Source organism: Eublepharis macularius, chromosome 5 (genome assembly GCF_028583425.1).
Source record: "Eublepharis macularius isolate TG4126 chromosome 5, MPM_Emac_v1.0, whole genome shotgun sequence".
Classification (NCBI taxonomy): Eukaryota; Metazoa; Chordata; class Lepidosauria; order Squamata; family Eublepharidae; genus Eublepharis; species Eublepharis macularius.
The window spans coordinates 9,965,649-9,983,695 of NC_072794.1; the positions used below are offsets into that span (position 1 = coordinate 9,965,649).

Sequence of the window (18,047 nt, forward strand, 5' to 3'; positions counted from 1 at the left end):
GCAAGCAAAATCTACTAAACAGTGCCGCCAAATGAGCTAAAAGAGCTTTTATTTGTTCACAGAACATCTCATTGCATCTGTCCATTGACAAGGGGAAAACCGGTATTGTGTCCTTTCTTGGAAGTCAGTGTCCAGCAGATTTGAAGTTTCATAGACTAAACAGCAACGCCTGCATGTAAGAAAGAGAATATCGGAGTAAGCAGTTGAGAGATGGGTGACTGTGTTATGTTTTAAGATAATACCAACAGTGGTTTGAGCCTCTCCTGATTACAGTCCCACCGCTCTTAACCAGTACACCAAACTGGCTGTACATCTGAAACCAAGTACCAACTATCCCATGATGTCCCTTAAATTATCAATAGTGCAATAATTCCTTGTAAACTGTTAATTTCCTGTATACCCCATTCCTGTATACCCCAGAATCTGTTTTGCTACATTCTTGGTTTTGGAACACTGGGAGCTTTGAGAAGCTTTGTTGCTCTCTTAACTGTCATGGAATGTTCACAAACACACTCACTCCTGGAGGGAGAAAGCAGGGATATACAATGATTTTAAAAACCAGAAGGAAGGAGAAGATTTAAATGACTAAAAAGGAATCTTAATGCAGGGCCAAGTGACACACGAGGGAATTTTCTGGGATAGGGGGTTGTGGGACAATGGAAGCTAAGTGTGGTTAATTGGGAGAAGGCAAGGAGAAAATGTTGTGTATCCATTCAGAAATAATCACCCAATAACCTAGGTCTCCAGATTACTTTCAATACAGGCCTGGTGGTTGGAACAATATGTATAGCTACTATTTCCTCCTCTGAGTAGCTCCCTAAGAAGGAATTTATGACTGTGGCTAAGAAATAGCTCCTTCACACAATCCCATTCTCCCAACAAGAGTAACAGTCAACTTGGGGGAGGGGGTGGAGAAACACACCATAAAATGTCAGCTGTACACCAGTATCATGCAGTTATCAGAATACTGGAATAGGATGGGAGACCTGAGTTCAAATTCACACTCAGCTGTGAAATTCAATGGGTGATCTTCAGCTAGCTGCTTTCTCTATTTACCTCTACTTTACATGGCCGTTGTGAGGATAACATGGAACTTCCTGAGCTCCTTGGGATAAAAATGTAAAAACAAATAGGATGCATCTTTATCAGAGGAAGATCCTTACCTCTTGACTGGGCAGCTGCTGCTCAATCGTCCTTTTTAAACTTGCCGTTTATATAGGGAACGTAGTCTAGAATCAGCCTCCAATCTGTGGCCCAAACTAGCCCAACAGCACCCACCGAGCCCCACGTGGCCATCGTAGGCATCCTGCAGGTGAGCCATTGTCAGTATTTCAGAGACAGCACTAGTCTCTTCTTTCTCCTCCCTCCACCCTCCCAAATTTTGAACTTGTGGGTTTGGGGGCGAAGAGAATGTTAAGTTTTAAGAAGACACCATCAAAAGGGCAGGCAAAAAAATGGAGATTTCTTGGAGTGAGTGATAAGCTTCAATGAAGACTATACAATCAGGGCATAAGTGAAAAATTGGGAAACTAGAGCTCACCTCTTCCCATAGTTCCATGTGTAGAAAGATATGTTAGTGTAGGTGTATGTAAGCTGAATGAGGAAGCCCCCTGATCAGGAGGTGGTACAACTAGTGGGAGAAAAGTGGCTGAGTTTCACAAAGGAGGAAGACATCTCACAAAAAACACAGAGATAAGGAAGTAGAAAAGAGCAAGAGTCCGGTAGCATCTATAAGACTAACAAAATTAGTGGTAGGGTATGAGCTTTCACGAGCCACAGCTTTCAGATACAGCTAGAATGTGAATCCATCTGTCTTCGTAGCGTGGAGAGTGGGGTGATTTGAGATGCCGAATGACAATAGCAAGTAAATGACAATAGCCAGAGGCTGGCAATAGCAGGCGTGATTGGATAGGGTGGGAGATGCAGAGGGGTAGATGTCATTTGGCATCTGAAATCACTCCACTCTCCAAGATATAACGACATATGGACTCAAATTCTAGCCGTATCTGAGTCTCTCTCTACACAAGACATCTTACATGAGTAGCATCAAGTGACAGATCTTACACTTGTTCTCCCACTGTGGATACAGATACAATACTAAGAAGACAGAGTATATTTGAATATAAGATCACAGAAAGTAAGTCACTTGAGCGCCCTTGTGTAAGATGTCTTGTGCAGAGACATCACCATTGTGTAAGACGTCTTGTGTAAGAGTCTCTCTACTGTGAGCGGTGACTCTAGAAAGCTAATACCCTACCACAAATTTTGTTAGTCTTATAGGTGCTACTGGACTCTTGCTCTTTTCTACTGCTGCAGACAGACTAACATAGTTACCCATCTTGATCGACCTCCATGCAAGAGATAAGGAAGTCCCAGCCCCTCAAAACAGAAGGGAAGCTGCAGAGAGGAGCCCCCTCCCCAAGTGGGAAGAAGCATGTGACTTTGGGACAATGGGAATAGAGAAAAGGGCTGATTGTTCCAGCAGTTTTTATAGAATAGTGGCTAGAATGTTGGCTTGGATCATCATTAAGACACAAATTCAAATCTGCACTACAGAACACTGGGTGACTTCGGGCCAGTCGCCGTCTCTTGATTATCTTCCATTTGGTTGCTGTGTGGGAAAATAGAAGGGGGAAAGCCTACTTTGTGCTCCTTGGAGGCAGAGCAGGATAAAAAGTTATAGATAGTGCCAACCTTAGATGAAGATGCAGCCCTATGAGAATGAGCTATGAATCAGGAAGCCCCTGGTTTGCATCTTATCTTCGACAAAACAAGAGGGGAAAGAAAAACAAGTCAGGAACCAACAAAGTTGAGTGGCCAAGAAAGTATAAGATATAAAAGAAATACAATTATAGAATCGATTGCACAGACACAGAGATCAAACAGGCTGAAACGCGTTTGGTCTCTGTATCTGTGCGATCAATTTTGTGACTTGGTTCTTGTATATGTGCCAACAATTTTGTGACTCTGTGTAACCTCGTTAGTTCCTGACTTGCATCTCATCTCCTCCAGAGCATTAGGCAAGCCACACTCAGCTTCAGCCCCCTCCATACAATACCAACAGTGCCATCCTAAGCAGAGTTATATCCTTTTAAGTCCACTTAAGTCAACAGACTTGGAAGGGTGTAATTCCATTTAGGATAGCACCAGAACTTATTTTACAGTTTCAAGGGGTAGCACCTGAAAAACTTAACATTTATTACAGCAGAAGCTTTCATGAGCTGGAGTCTGTTTTTGCAGATGTGGCTTTCTAGCTCCTGAAAGCAATTATCTGAGAAAATAGACTGCAACTCATGAGAACTTCTGCTGCAATAAATATGTGACACAAGACTCTTAATTATTTTGATTTATTGCTGGCTTTTATATTGTCAAAGAGAGCATAGCCACTCCACCTCACCCATCTCTATCTCCTTAGCCCCTGGCTCATCTTCACTCTGGACACCTCATCCAATGAGAGGGAAAAAAGAGGGAAAGGCAAGAAAGGAGCTCCAGATAGGAAACACCAATCAGGGGACATCCAGATAAGGAAACTTCCACTGCAGCTGAGAAGGCACTTGGGGGAAGAGCACCAAGCAAGGGAGGTAGAAGCGAGATGGAGAGGGGCTTTGCAAAGGGAGGAAAAGGAGAACTCTAGAGAGCCCCCCCCCCCCAATATTCTCGTGAGAGGAGCTACCCCGCCTCCCCGACCCCTACTCACCAGACGCGCAAGATCTGTAGGTAGCGCGGGCCTATGTACTTGCTGAGCATCCTTCCCGGCCACCGTCGTCCTAGACTCAATGTCACCCTAGCAGGTCCGTCTCTTCCGGCGCGCGCGGCTCACGCCTTTCCAGGAGCCCCGCCCGAAGTGCGCGTGCGCGGGTCACGATAGGCGAATTGTTTGTTTTCCTGCCCAGAGGACCCCGCGAGGTGGCCTTTCTCGCTTCAGTCGCTGGGATGGGGGCTGTCTTTTGTGGTGCCTGATTAGGCCGTAATGCAGAAACACCCCCCCCCCCCACCACACACACCAATTCGGAAGGAGACCCGACCGACAGATCATCTGGGGACAGTCGCTGAGTATAGTAGCTGGCGAAATCCATGCCAGCTGGGTTAAAAATAATCTTACTAGTAATAGTAAATTGTAGTAATCATCATTTCTGGTTGTTGTGGGTTTTGCCAAGACCACGGCTATACAGCCCGGAAAATCCACAACCATCGTTCTCCGGCCGTTAAAGCCTTCGACAATATATCATCATCTCATTGCCATCATAGAAACTGCTTGCCCAGCCGCCTTCTGTAGGGTCAAGCCAGGCTTCCAACCGTTATCACTTTACGTCGGGCCCCATTATGGCTGTCGCTGCCCCTGGCCCTGGCCTGGAAAATGTTATCTGATAACCATTATTGAAAAATTTCTCTTGATGCCCCCTCCCCAGCCCCCTAGCAGTTGAAAGCTAGCATAGCATCACTACCAGGGCTTTTTTTCTGGGAAAAGAGGTGATGGAACTCAGGACCCTGCAATGATGTCACTTTCGGTCAGCTAGAATGGGGGGGGGGGATTTTTAAAAGTTTAAACCGCCCTCTGCAAAAATGGTCACATGGCCAGTGGCCCCGCCCCCTAATATCTAGAGATCAGGGGGCGGGGCCACCAGCCATGTGACCATTTTCAAGCGGTGCCGGAACTCAGACCTGATCACTACTAACCTAGGGAGTGAGCAGTTCTGCATGTATTCTGGCTTGGTCTTAAGTGGCATTGGCACCGGGGGGGGGGGGGCGGGGGCGCTTGAAAAAGGATGTTGCTGTTCTTTAATGGCTGTGTTTCAGCAAGGAAAGGAGGGATGCAACAAGCATGGAGCAAAAAACGAGGCATTTGGTGCAGCTGAAGAATTTAATTGAACTCTGAGACCCCTATGAATTTCGTGTATGCTTCATGAAGGACATCAGTAAAATAGCCTAGGCTGAACAGTTCCTACCATTTGGCTCAAATTATTCATATGGGAACTGTTCAGACCAATGAAGTGTATACAAAATGTAAAGAAGTCAGGATTGAATGAATTCTTCCCCTGTACCAAATTCTTTATTGTTTTTTGCTCTATGACTGTAAGAGCTCCAGGGATGGACTCTAGCTACCTCCATGTTCCCGAACGACATACCTAGGAAGCCATCAGAGAGAGAGGTGTGTTTCTACACCTGCAAAAACAGGCTTCAGTCAAGAGGAAAGGATCCTCTCTGAGCTTATCTCGGCTGACAACCCAAGATTGATAAATAGGGTCTGCACGCCTTTCTGACTTTATGCAGAGAGCTAACCATTCCGAGTCTCGGAGCCCTAGCCTGATACATCCGTAGCGTGAGCTCCCAACGTGGCACCTCGCTGCTAGAACTCTCCTTCTGAAATGCTCCTACTGAGGTATGGCAACCTTTACCTCCAGGGTTGTAATATTCAAAGGAGAGGCTGGCCTGAAGCAGCAGTACACAAATTTATATAATGGATTTGACACCACAAAGCTTGGGCTCAGAACGAAGGGGGAGCAGCTAGCTTGGTATAGAAAGTAATTGTACTTTTGTTCAGTTTCCCAATTCTGCAGCAGCTGGGGGTATCCTATTCTGGTTGGATATTTCACAGTACAATCCTACACAGAGTTACTCCAGTCTAAGCCCATTGATTTCAATGGGTTTAGGCTGCAGTAACTGTTTAGCCTTTAGACTGGAATTTGGTTTAATCTGTGCTTGCACTGTAAAGTAACACAAGTTTCTCTTTGATTACTTGTCCTTTGGGCCAGTCTTGGTAATAACTCCCTATTTCCGACATGGGAAGCCAAAGGCCACAAAATGAGTTCTGACCCATGATTATTTCCACAGCTGTTTGTTCAAGTGCCACAAGATTATTTGATTATACTATATTTCTGTATGCCAGTTTGAGGCCCTTCAGGAATATAACTTTTAAATAATGTAAAATATTTGTATTGCTTGCAAAAGACCAATGCAGCCAACCTTCTAGAACAAGACTCTGTTTTCGGAGTCCCCTGTGAGATAGGTCAACCTGGTTTAAATCTGTCATGTATGATGTATCTAAAATTGCAGCCCCTCCCCACAAAGCAAAGAAGCTCACTACTCTTTGTCCAAATGATCCAACAGGTTGCATTAGATTTTTATCCTGCCTTTCAAAGATCTTAGACCCCCCCCCCTCTGCTATTTGAACCTCATGGCAACTCTGCAAGGTAGGTCACATGGAAGAAAGTGGGTGACTGCCAGGAGGGTTCATAGCAAAGAGTGGGGATTTGAACCAGGGTCAGAGTCCACCTCCCTAGCTCCCATGCAACACTATCTTCTTGTGGGTAGGAAGAAGGAAATTTGATCTACAGCTGTAGTCAGTATTTGAATGACAGGCAGTATGGTGCTGTGACTAAAGTGCTGGTCTAGGATCTCTCTATGTTATGTGCTGTCAAATCCCGACATGGCAACCATATGAATGAAGTATCTCCAAAATGTCCTATCGTTGATAGCCTTGCTCAGGTCTTGCAAACTGGAGGCTGCAGCTTCCTTTATTGAGTCCAGCCATCTCATTTTGGGTCTTCCTCCTTTCCTACTGCCTTCCACTTTTCCTAGCATTATTGACTTTTTCAGAGAGTCTTGTCTTCTCCTGATGTGACCGAAGTATGATAGCCTCAGTTTTGTCACTTTAGGTACTGGGAGACCTGATCTCAAAGACTACATTCTATCGAGAAGCACACTGGGTGAACAGGAGTCAGTCACTCTCAGCTTAACCTATCTCCCAGCATTGTTATGAGGATAAAACAGAGATGGAAGAACCGCATAAGCTGTCCCCAAACCCTTTGGAGAAAAGGTGGGCTGAAACCAAAATAGATACATTTAGAGAGCAGCTTTTAAAATGTCATTTACTTCAACAAAGTAATATCTGGTAGGTATGATGGGTTTTCAGATACCACCTTCTGGTTATACATAATTTTTTTCCTTCCCTTCCTCCAAGAACTTGGAGTGACAGGCAGAGTTCCCCTTTCTGTTACTTGATCCTTGCAGGGTAGACTAGGCAGAAAAAGTTGGACTTTCTTTTGCAGGAAAGCATCTCAGAGCAAGGCACATACATGCAAGTTTAGTACAAGGTAAACCCTTTATTACAACTTTTTTTCCATTGATAGGTATACAACATCTGAAAGACAGATACAGGGAGGGGGGAAAGGAAAAAGTAATATTGTTATAAAATGTCACATTTATTGCTACATTACTGTTATATACAGGACAGTTCTCAAAATTCTACTTTTAAAAAAGTTAAGGATTATTTAAAAATTCCAAATAATCCAGCCAGCTGTTTTTTTTTCTTGACACTTGTATAAAATTATTATTTTTTTTAAAAAAATGAACACAATCCATATCTTGAGGCACTCGGAAACACAATTTTAACCCCGTGCTCCCCCTCCCTTCCCGGAAATTGTGATTCAGTCCAAAAATGTATTTCTCTATCCTGTCCCCCTCCTCCCTTCCCCCAAAACCTTTTCTGCTTTTTTTATTAGGGGATAGGCATACATATATATATATTTATACTATATATATATTTTTCAAAACTATAATGTGTATCTGGATTTTTAATAACAAGGATCTCAGCCAGTTACGTACAGCTGGACTTAACATGTAGGCAGCAAAACACCAAGGGCCACAATCCAACCTGCAGTTAGGTATGTCTGAAGTCCCATTGAAACGACAGGATTTACATGTAAATTGCAACTCAATTGTTTTAACGAGACTTTGTCATGGCTCACTTTAGCTGGATTGGGGCCACCCCCCCAAAAGCAAAGATTATTTTTTATTTTTTTATATAAAAAGCCCCATTAACAAAAAAACCCTCAAAACATCCAAAAGGGCTAAAAAATATGCAACACCCCCACTCCTAAAAAAATATAGTTTAATGGGAATCAAGTTACATTTTGTTCTCTGTATTGCTTGAACCCCACTTTTTTAAAAAACAAAAGTTCATTTTCCCACAATGCTGTTCCTCCTAAGACATTTTTTGATGGATATCCCTTTTTTGTCTCTTAAAACTCTTAACCCTCTACCCAAGCAAAAATAAATATCCCAAAACTCTTTGGGATGTATCTACATTACAAACTTCGGTTGGTTTCAAACCACTTTCAGCTATCACGGGTGGCTGCCAAACAGGAAATCTGGAGATTATAGTTCTAAGGTGAGGGGTGACTTTGAGATGGGAAGGCCCCTCACGAAACTGCAGGGTTCATTTAAAAGAGGCCGTTAATTGAGAAACTATGGGTTGAAATGGGTTTAAAATTTCTAGTGTAGACATGCCCTTAGAAAGTTGAGCTGCCCACTTCTGCTCTACAGAACAGAAATATTGCCACACAACTAAAACAGAATAAACCATTTAAAAAACAAAACAAAAGAAGCTTTTTTTTTTTAGTTGGTGGACTGGAAAGTGATTTCGAGAGACCTTGCACTAAGAATTTGTCATGCTGTCTGGAGGGGGGTTGGGGGCCTGGAGAATTCTCCACGGAGCTTTTCTCGTGGAATTAGGAATGCCCATTCCAGAAATTCTGTCAACCCTGTCCCAATGTCTCCTTTTGCTCTGCAAGCTAGTTTGGGAAATCCAGTGAGTCCAAGGGCCGGCTGACCCATATGGGCACTTGTGTTCGCCCTCTTCCTATTCCTCAGCAAACTTTTTCCTGTTAGGCACCTGCATGCCAGAAGTGGAACAAACTCCCTGTGTTGGAATGTTAGTGCTCAGGGGATCAGGACAGAGTTAGATCAGGGATGGAGGGGAGGCAGCCAACGGCCCAGCTAGGCCATCTACAAGTGCATTCTTGGCCAGAAGATAGCTGGCCTATCAAAAGACAACAGCCTTCTCTTCCCAGGTAATATTTGGCCCATGGAGTTAAAAGGCCAAGATGCAGCAAAATGTGAAGTCCTTCCCATTAAGCTTCTCTTTTGATGTCAGAAGGAAGGTTAGCTGCGATGAGGATCCAGTAGCGATCCCCTAAATATTCTGTAGGATACCATCCTCTTTACAAACTCCAAAGCAAAATTCTATGATCTGAAACCTCACATTTTGAGATTATGGCTCCCACCATTCAGCCTGCACACCTGGACCCATTCTTGCAAAATTATACAGTAGCTGTACGGAGGAGAGACCTGTGTAGGTTGAAGCATCCACATTAAGTGAATTATAGATACCCCCCCTCCCACCAAACTATAGTAGTGTGACTGATCTGGAAGCAGAGGGATACAACAATTATACTACTTTCTGTCCACAAAGAGGGTTGAGGGAAGGTCTCTTTGAACAGCACCTGAGGATAGCTGTGAGGCGGTCTGATGGGGGAGAGATGTTTAGCCAGCCTGTAGTGACATTTCTGAGTTTCCAATGGGTCCCAAAGGGCAGAGGAAGAGCATTTTCTAAACAATCTTTGAATAGTGATGCACGGACACGGATTCAGTCTTTGGGGGATGTGTGTTCCAGTTGAGGCTTCCAGCTGAGCCCGGAGGGTGGCTGAATGCTGCTCTTCATGCTGGAAACTTCTTCTCCTTCCAAACATCTATCTTCTGAAGTTTCCTGCTCAGCTCCTGCTTCTCCCTTGTTTGCTGGATGAAGCTTTTTGTTCTTTTTCATTTCATTCCACAAAGATCTTTGTTCTAGCTGTAGCTTTCCTCTTTTTTGTTCCCTGCCAGTTGGCTCCAGTGCTTTAAAATGAGCAGTTTCCCATCTTTAGAATACCTTTTTAAAAGGCTTCTTTTGCATACCCCTATTCCGTGCATGCTACTGCGTGGTTTTGCCCCCAACATCCTGATGTGTTGATTTTGAGGTCACTGCAACAACACCGCGCCTCAGCTTTAAAGGAACTGACCCAATATTTTTTTCCTTGCAGTCCCCTTTGGCTTCCTAGGGAAAAGTTCACAAAAATCTTGGGGGTGGAGAAAAAAATGTAAGACTTTCAGGAGTCCCTCCAGGACAAATCCTCAGGATGATGGACCACAGATTCTTCAGCTGTCACACAGTGCTTGGTCTCCTCTCCCCAAGCGAAAAAAAGGATGTTGCTATCAACACATTCTGAATTTCTTTTACCATCAAGGAAGTTATGAGCCAAATGGAAGTATTTATTAGTCCGCCTAGCTAAATTTGCATTAGCGGCTTTCACGGAGCCAAACGTGATCACTTTTTCTCTCTTTTAAGCATCCAGTCTCTTAATACAATTTTTAATATTTCTGGTTGATCTTCTTTGAAAAAAAATAATATGCAACATTAACTATAGAAACAGCAGCAGAAAAAAAAAAACCAAAAGGACGGGGAAACAAAAAATCTTTTTTGTACACAATTTTTTTTGTCGTTGCTTACAAAACATATATGCAAAAGAAGCTAAATTTTTTTTAAAAAACCAAAAAAGGCATTGCTAATGTTTGTTCTACATTTTTTTTTTAAAAAAAAATTATTGTTAACTAATGTTCTTTTAAAAAAAATATTACGCTTAGGCACAATTCTTCTGCTGGCCTTTTGTGAACAAGCCATTTTGTATATAACGTTTCCCCCCCTCCCCGATGCCCCCTCGGTAATTCAAGATTTGCATTGACAGTTCCAGAATATACACTTTAAGGCAATCTTTGCTGTTGGTTTTTGATAAAGTTGCTTCTTTTCTTGTCTTCCATCCTTTCTTCTTTAAAAAAAAGTTCCTTCAAACGTGCTGAAGATCCATTGCCATACGTCAGTATTAACAGGGCTACAGTTTCTGGTGTGGACCATGGGGTGGGGACGGGACATGGCCTTCCCTTCTTCCTACAGACGTCTGCTCCCAGAAGAAGAAAAGAAATCATCTAGAGAGAAAGACAAGGGGAGAGGGTGGGGGAAAAGCAAACAAAAACAGAGATCCCGAATCTCTGCATATGGCACACAGGGATAGCTGCTGATAGTTCAGTATCCAGGCTCCAGGAAGCAGCCAGGCAGATGCTTCCATCTGTGGAACTGACTGCCACAGGATGGAGCAAAAGGCACTCATTTAGATGGCTTTAAAAAGGAGAGGAGACAGATTCACCCACGGCTTTCTCAGTGGTGACTCCCACCGTGTGGAATGGCCTGCTTGATTTCTGCCATTTTGCAAACTGTAGAATTGTTCAGGAGGGCATTTCTTTAAGGGAATAAGGCTGTAGTATAATGGAACAGAGGGCACTTCTATAAAGGGAACATGATTGTTTCCTTTTCCTGCATTACTTTCTACTTTTGTAATTCCCCCCGCCTTTTTTTTTTTTGAACTGTTTAGGATGATCAGGGGCCTGGAGACCAAGCCCTATGCAGAAAGACTGAGAGACCTGGGAATGTTCAGTTTTGAGAAGAGGAGGTTGAGGGGAGACGTGATAGTTCTTTTTAAGTATTTAAAAGGCAGTCACTTAGGAGAGGGAAGGGAGCTGTTCCCTTTGGCAAAAGAGGATAGGACTTGAAACAATAGGTTTAAACTACAGGGCAGAAGGTACTGGCTGGACATTAGGGAAAACTTCTTCATGTTAAGAGTAATTCTGCAGTGGAATCGGCTGCCTAGGGATATGGTGGTTTCCCCCTCATTGGCAGTCTTCATGGAGTGGCTGGGCGAATGCTTGTTGGGGATGCTTTAGGCTGTTTCTGCATTCGGCAGGGGTTGGACTAGATGGTCTCTAAGGCCTCTTCCAACTCTATGATTCTGTGATTCTAAATGTTGTCTAGAATCCCTGTAGATCTAACAAAGTTTTTCAGATTTATAAAATAAGCACATGTATACATTTAGGATCTGTTGCGAGTAAAGACATGATTCATTAATTATAAGGGAATCTGAAGATGCCCTCTTAGCTAAGGACATAGGGATTTGTTTCATTCTCTTTGTACAGCTGTATGAACTAGTGGGCCAATCACCACATTCTTGTGGCAGTTAGTTCTGTAACTTAATTATGCTCATTGCAGCATGCTGAACCATGTAAAGGATGAGATGGTTGTGTAGTGTGCGATGCCAGTGCATAGGATTCCCAGCACCCCTTAACTGGAAGTGCATCATCAGGGCCTCTGGGGCACATGCATGTGCCGTTTTGTCTTGTGCTCTGGTGGCTCCCAGCCTGCCCCCTCACCAGCTAGGTGAGCGGAGGGCAAAAGGTGGGGGTGGGGGGCTGACATCCCTACTGGTGCAACAGAGTGGCAAAGAGCTTGAGCTGGACCCCAAATTTTATGGCCGTCATGAGCTCACTAAATGGGTCTTAGGCATGTATTTTCTTTGCATCCCACTTGAATGTAAGACTATCATGGTGGATTTTGCTCCATGTTAACACGTGGGAAGATGGACTGCCCTTTGAATTCTCAGCCTGAAGCTAATATTAACAGCTGAAGAGGGGGAGACTTGTCTTGGCAGCAGTATGTGTGAAAAGGATCTAGGGGTCTTAGTAGACCATACACTGAACATGAGTCAGCAGTGTGATGTGGTAGCTAAAAAGGCAAATGCAGTTTTGGGCTATATCAACAGAAGCATAGTGTCCAGACCACAAGAAGTGATGGTATTGCTCTACTCTGCTCTGGTTAGACCTCACCTAAGAGTATTGTGTTCAGTTTTGGGCACCACAATTTCAGAAGGATATAGACAACCTGGAGCATGTCCAGAGGAGGGCAACAAAGATGGTGAGGGGTCTAGAGACCAAGTCCTATGAGGAAAGGTTGAAGGAGCTCGGTATGTATAGCTTGGAGAGATGAGTGAAAGGTGATATGATAACCATCTTCAAATACTTGAAGGGCTGCAATATAGAGGATGGTGCAGAAGGTCAGACCAGAATCAACGGGTTGAAATTAAATCAAAACACTTTTTGGTTAAACATTAGGAAGAACTTCCTGACAGAGCGGTCCCTCAGTGGAGCAGGCTCCCTCTGGAGGTGGTAGGCTCTCCTTTGGAGCTTTTAAAGCAGAGGCTAGATGGCCATCTGTCAGCAGATCATGAGAGGGAGGGCAGGAAGGGCTGCATCAGTGCTTAGTTTTCACAGCCCTTTCTTACATGCCCAGGGTAAGGCCAATCACAACCCTGAGCTCAGGTAGCAATTTTCCCCAGGCCAGTTTGGCTAGGAATCCTGACCGTGTTTTGCCATCTTCTGGACAATGCAGTAAAGGTCACTGGGGGAGGTAACTGTGAATTTCCTGCATTGTGCAGGGGGTTGGACTAGATGACTCTAGAGATCCCATCCAACCATATGATTCTATGATTCTAGTGTGCTGTGTGCCAGGGCTTAAGCATGTGAGCCTGGTTCCCCCCACCAATAAAGGAAAAAAGTCCAGCTACATGATGCTGGAAGAAGGTACCTTTACATATGTCCCACAGGGTTGTGCCCATCTCCTAGACCTGGATGGGATGCTGAGAGCGCCATCTGGGGGTCACCTACTACACCAGACACCTTCTCTTCTTCGCGACGTTTCAGACAGGCTGCCTTGGGGTTCAGATTGCGTTCTGAGACAAAGCGATAAGAGACAAGAGAGAGCCATGGGAAGGAGGAGAATGCCAAACATTTGGGAAGGGTTTTGCAGCTACCTTCCTTTCCCTCCCTCCTCCCCAAAAAAACAGGCGAGAGAGAGAGACAGAGAAAATATATACGTAGAAATATGAAAGAATGAGAATTGTTCCAACAGAGAATATGGTATTCCTTTCGCCAGTTGCAGTCATCCCAACAAAACAAAGCTGCTCCTTGCAGAGAGAAGAAATACATTGCCAGCATTAATAGACCCTCAACGCCCCCCCCCCTAAAGTCTCAAGCTGTTTAGCAGATTAGGCAGAGGAAGGCTTGCACTTTTGTCATTCCTTTTGGCATGATCTCTGCTCTGGTCACATTGCAAGAGGCAGAGCAGGAAAAACTGAGCCTCGTAGCCAGAACAAACGACTGAAGGGACAGGCAGAGAATCGTGCAAGCATGCGCATGCGCACAGAGGGATGGACAGACAAACACACACAAACACACACAAGACTCCTGTGACCTCAGGATGGGAGAGACCCTTGGCACCGTACCTCGTACTTGCTGCTCCAAGCCCAGAATGACTTGCACTGCTTGTTGAAGGATGATGAGTTTGGTCTGTGCTTTGTCTGTTTTTAAGTGCATCTGGCACATGCGTCCCAGCTCTTTAAAGGCCTCGTTAATGTCCCGTACTCGCACCCTCTCCCTGGCATTATTGGCCATCCGCCTCTCCCGGTCCCTCAGATCTTTGTCCTCCATTGACAGCGCCTCATCTGTACTGCTGGGTTCACACAGCACCACATGGGTTAATCAGGGGGGAAGTCGTGAATTGCAGGCGGGGGGAAGGGGAGGGGACGGTGCCAAGGTGTGGCAGAAAAATGTCCACAGCAAAAAGTCAATTGACAAGCAGGGGCAGGGAGCCCTCAGAGATAAGGAGCTGCCAAAACTAGGGTCCAATAAAACATTAATAATCTGTAATTCCTCAGTCTTTAATATGGTTTCCACTGGGAGAAGCCATGATATTGGAGATCCTGGAAGCTACAGTTGTACCCATGCAGGAGTGCCACAGTAATGGAAAAGTCAAGCCAAGGAGGGGAAACAAACCAGAGATTTCTAATTGTATGGGTTAGAATTCAGTTTATCTAAAAGGAGCTCTACTCAGCCTACTATTCTATTGCAAAGATTAAAAATGTTCTGTAAAAAAGCCCCACTTTTAAAAAAATTTCAATTTCCTAGCTGTGTGTATTCAAATCCTTCAGATTTTTTAGTCCAGCAGCAAGATGAATAAATGTATCCAATTAACAAGTAAATCGAATGTCAGTGTGAATGCCAAATCTGAAACTCCGATGGTAAAGCCTAGACTTTGAGACCAAAGCTCACATTTGAGCCTTATCATCCATATTTTGAGACCAGAATCTCAGTGCATTAAAAAAAAAATCTAGACACAAATAATTTGAATGGGGTTGGTTTGGAGGTCAAGGGATCTGAGGAATGAATGGCTCATTTGGGAAAAAATATAAAAGTTTCAAGCCAGAGTGAGTGTCATCAGAATGTGAGTGTGAGAAGGGAGAAGAGGTGGAAGAGAAGGAGGGGCTGGTTCACACATGAGAGAATGAGGTGGGAGAAGTTACTTCAGACTGCAGGTGGTAGATCAGCAGTTCAGGTTCTGAACTGGGAGGTTTTTTTGTTTGTTTGTTTTTTTAAGCAAAGGGACATTCAGAACTGGAGTGGGAATGTAAGAAGGGCAATGCTGGATCATAACAATCCAGCATCCCATTTCACACAGTGGCCAACTAGATCCCCCATAAGGCCTGCAAGCAGGGGCTCAGAGGTCAAAGTCTCCCCACCTTGCTTCCTCCTAGCAACTAGCTTTCTGTCAAACATTTCTTGGAATATGGCCATCATGCTTCAGAGCACAAAGAGAACTTTCCTCCGCCATACATTTACTCCATCTCCCTTTCATAATCTACTACCTGCATTCTGAAGCGGTGCAGCCCCATCTCATTCTCCTGCAAATTGGACCTTAAGATATTGCCCAAAGTGGCTTTGTAACAACCCATTGTCAAAAGTTCAATGGGAAGAGGGGTGCTGAACTGGAAATAGTACTCCCCCCTCCCTGTCCACTCAATACGATGTTGTAAAAAATCACTTTCAACAAGGAATGGATGGAATGGATTAGAGAGGCGATCATGCACCAGTTCAAAAGTAACTTATATTTTGGTGGTGGTGGAGGTTAACCAAATTAATTCCCCATAAAACACAATCATTTTTTTAAGCTACAAAAATCAAATGACTTTTTTAAAAGGTATCCAAGAGAGAATAAAGCTAGCATAGAAATTACAAGACAAATTTCCAGGGGAGAGGCACCCCCACACAGAAGGCCCTGCCTTGGAAAACAAGCACGTTATTTGTGAAGGAGGGGGGGGGCACACACAGAAAGGGAACCCTGCAGATGTTCTTAACTAAATCAGCTACCATAGACTCAGCACCTCATAAAGGAGTGCACATCAGTCCTGTGACTGGCTGACCCTCCAAGTTGGCTAGGCCAGGTATAGAGACTCCAAAACATGGTCTCATCAGCCAAACAGTGTCTTCTCTTGAGGCATCATTGCAAAAAGTCTTCCCTGCCCTTTTGCCCATTGATGCATGCAGATGCCAGCAGTTATTTCCTGGAAGGAAAGGGCTAAGAATGCCCGTTCTTTGGCTAGTGATCTAGAATGTTCTGAAGGTATACTGCATAGGCCCAGGATCCATCTGTGGGACTTGCACACACACCAGCAAGAACATTCATGTACAAGGTCCAAAACATGGCCACCTTGAGCCTATTTTGGGGAAGAGACAGGATACAAATATTTAAAATAAGTACACAGATATCCACATGAAAACAAAACATGCACCCAGAGACTGTATTTTCTCTGGGAAGCTGACACATGCAAAAATGTTGCCTGCATTAATGTATTTAATATATTCCAGCATGTTTTTGAAATAACCAAAGAGAAAACTATGCCTAAGATGGCACCTTGATGACTACCCACTGAAGGCTGCGGCTCTCTTCCTCCCTTCTTGGTATGTATCTTTCCTTCCAAATTGTGCAAATCGCACGTGCTGGGCCTCCGAGAAAGGCTTAGATTGGCACAGGGAAGGTGGGTCGGGAACAGGCATCCTAAGGCAACTGTGAGCATTGGCAGCAACTTAAAAGCTCTTGGTAGGACATCACCTGGCAAGCTGCCCCCCTTCTCCTGCCACTCTCTCCAAGCTCTGGCAAATCCAGGGCATGCAGGTTGTAAGCACTGACGACCTTCTTTCCCAGAGCAAAATGTCCCCACAGAAAAGGCAAAAGTTTCCTCAAAGGGACAGATTCAGCGGATGTATTGGATCAACTGGGAGATCAATCTGACCATGGTGGGCGCAAAAGGAAGGTCAGAAAGCACACCCAAGTCTGATCTAGCCCTGGACGCCATAATCCCCTTTTCAAAACTTGTGTCGAGCAACACCACACCAATGACCACAGTGGTCCAGGATGTATTACTGAGGTGCTCAACATGGAACTCAAGGAGAAGAAACCTCTATACACCCTCACCACCCCCCACTTCATTTTCCCCATTCCTGGGCTTTTAAGCATCTGAAACCCGAAGTGATCACACCAAGAAAGAAAAGTCCCCTCAACCCATCATTCATGTGTCAAGTCTTTAGCACCTTCCATGTAAGCCTGGTTCTGTCAAGACCACATGGCATGTCCCTTTCAGTTGGAATCCAGTTTCAGAGTGAAGCAGCTCTGTGATAGAACACCTGCTTTGCACGCTAGAGGTCCCAGTTTCAATCTCCACTTAAAGAATCTCAGACAACAGGAACTGGCAAAGACTTGGGAGAGGCACCTCCCAGTAAGAGTAGACAATACTGATACAGATGGATCAATGGTGAGACTCTTTACAAGGCACCATCATACGTTCGTAAACTAGATCTGGAACTAACTTCTCAATCTGGCCCAAAATGTAGCCATTTCAAAATATTTACAAAGTTCATTTCATTTTGGAGGGGATCCTTTGCCACTGCTATTGAGTCCTGAATTTGTTAAACCAATTTACAGTTGGATTGAAAGACAGGTAGATTTAATGCAAAAATCCAATGGTATCTTCAGTTGTCTGGAGTTTCAGTTTGTTGGCTTTAAATGGTGATGCTTTTCACGGTAATTTGTAAGCTGGCTGGAAGCACGAGGACATGCAGGAGCGGGACAAATAAATAAAGGCCAATTGTGACAAAATGGCAAGCCAGGTTTGAGACTCTGAGTGGAGCTTCATAAAGAGTTGGTTATGTGGGTTTCGTAGGAAAAATCCCAAACAAAGCCAAGAACTTAAATCCTTGAAATAGCTCCTTGGATCCCGGGACCTTGGATTTGACTGTGACTATTTCCTGTGCCTTGGAAGAAAAAAAAGGAAAGCCAAACGCAACCTCAATCTGTACAGGGGGAGAATTAACTATTTTTGAGCCCTAACGTCTTGCTATGTATATTATCCTATTTTGGCTGTCTTGCCAAAGCAGCCCTAACCACAACAGGAAGCCCAAGACAGAAAAAGTTAGCAGCTGATAGCCTCAGAGAAGACCACAACAGTCAAGAAGAC

At 44.3% G+C, this 18,047-nt stretch overlaps 2 protein-coding genes across 13 annotated transcripts in view; both read right to left on the minus strand.

The window, feature by feature from the left end:
- Positions 1 to 32: 32 nt before the first annotated feature.
- LOC129330656 (cytochrome b-c1 complex subunit 10) lies at positions 33 to 3,838 on the minus strand. Its single transcript, XM_054980791.1, has 3 exons — positions 3,698 to 3,838; positions 1,164 to 1,306; positions 33 to 169 (listed from the first exon to the last, which is right to left on the minus strand). Exons 1-2 carry the CDS (start codon positions 3,745 to 3,747, stop codon positions 1,186 to 1,188), a joined length of 171 nt encoding a protein of 56 aa, XP_054836766.1. The 5' UTR covers positions 3,748 to 3,838; the 3' UTR covers positions 33 to 169; positions 1,164 to 1,185.
- A 3,239-nt stretch (positions 3,839 to 7,077) lies between these two features.
- TCF3 (transcription factor 3) overlaps positions 7,078 to 18,047 on the minus strand; it is a 99,796-nt gene continuing 88,826 nt past the window's right edge. For 5 of the 12 annotated variants that reach the window (XM_054979145.1, XM_054979154.1, XM_054979147.1 and 2 more), the window contains exons 19-20: positions 13,286 to 13,430; positions 7,078 to 10,800 (exon numbers count right to left, since the gene is read on the minus strand). In XM_054979145.1, the coding sequence (XP_054835120.1) occupies positions 13,288 to 13,430 (143 nt within the window). In that variant the 3' untranslated portion in view covers positions 7,078 to 10,800; positions 13,286 to 13,287. Of the gene's footprint in view, positions 10,801 to 13,285; positions 13,431 to 13,982; positions 14,210 to 18,047 lie in introns of all 12 variants that reach the window. The other 7 variants (XM_054979155.1, XM_054979151.1, XM_054979148.1 and 4 more) reach the window with 4 other exon arrangements.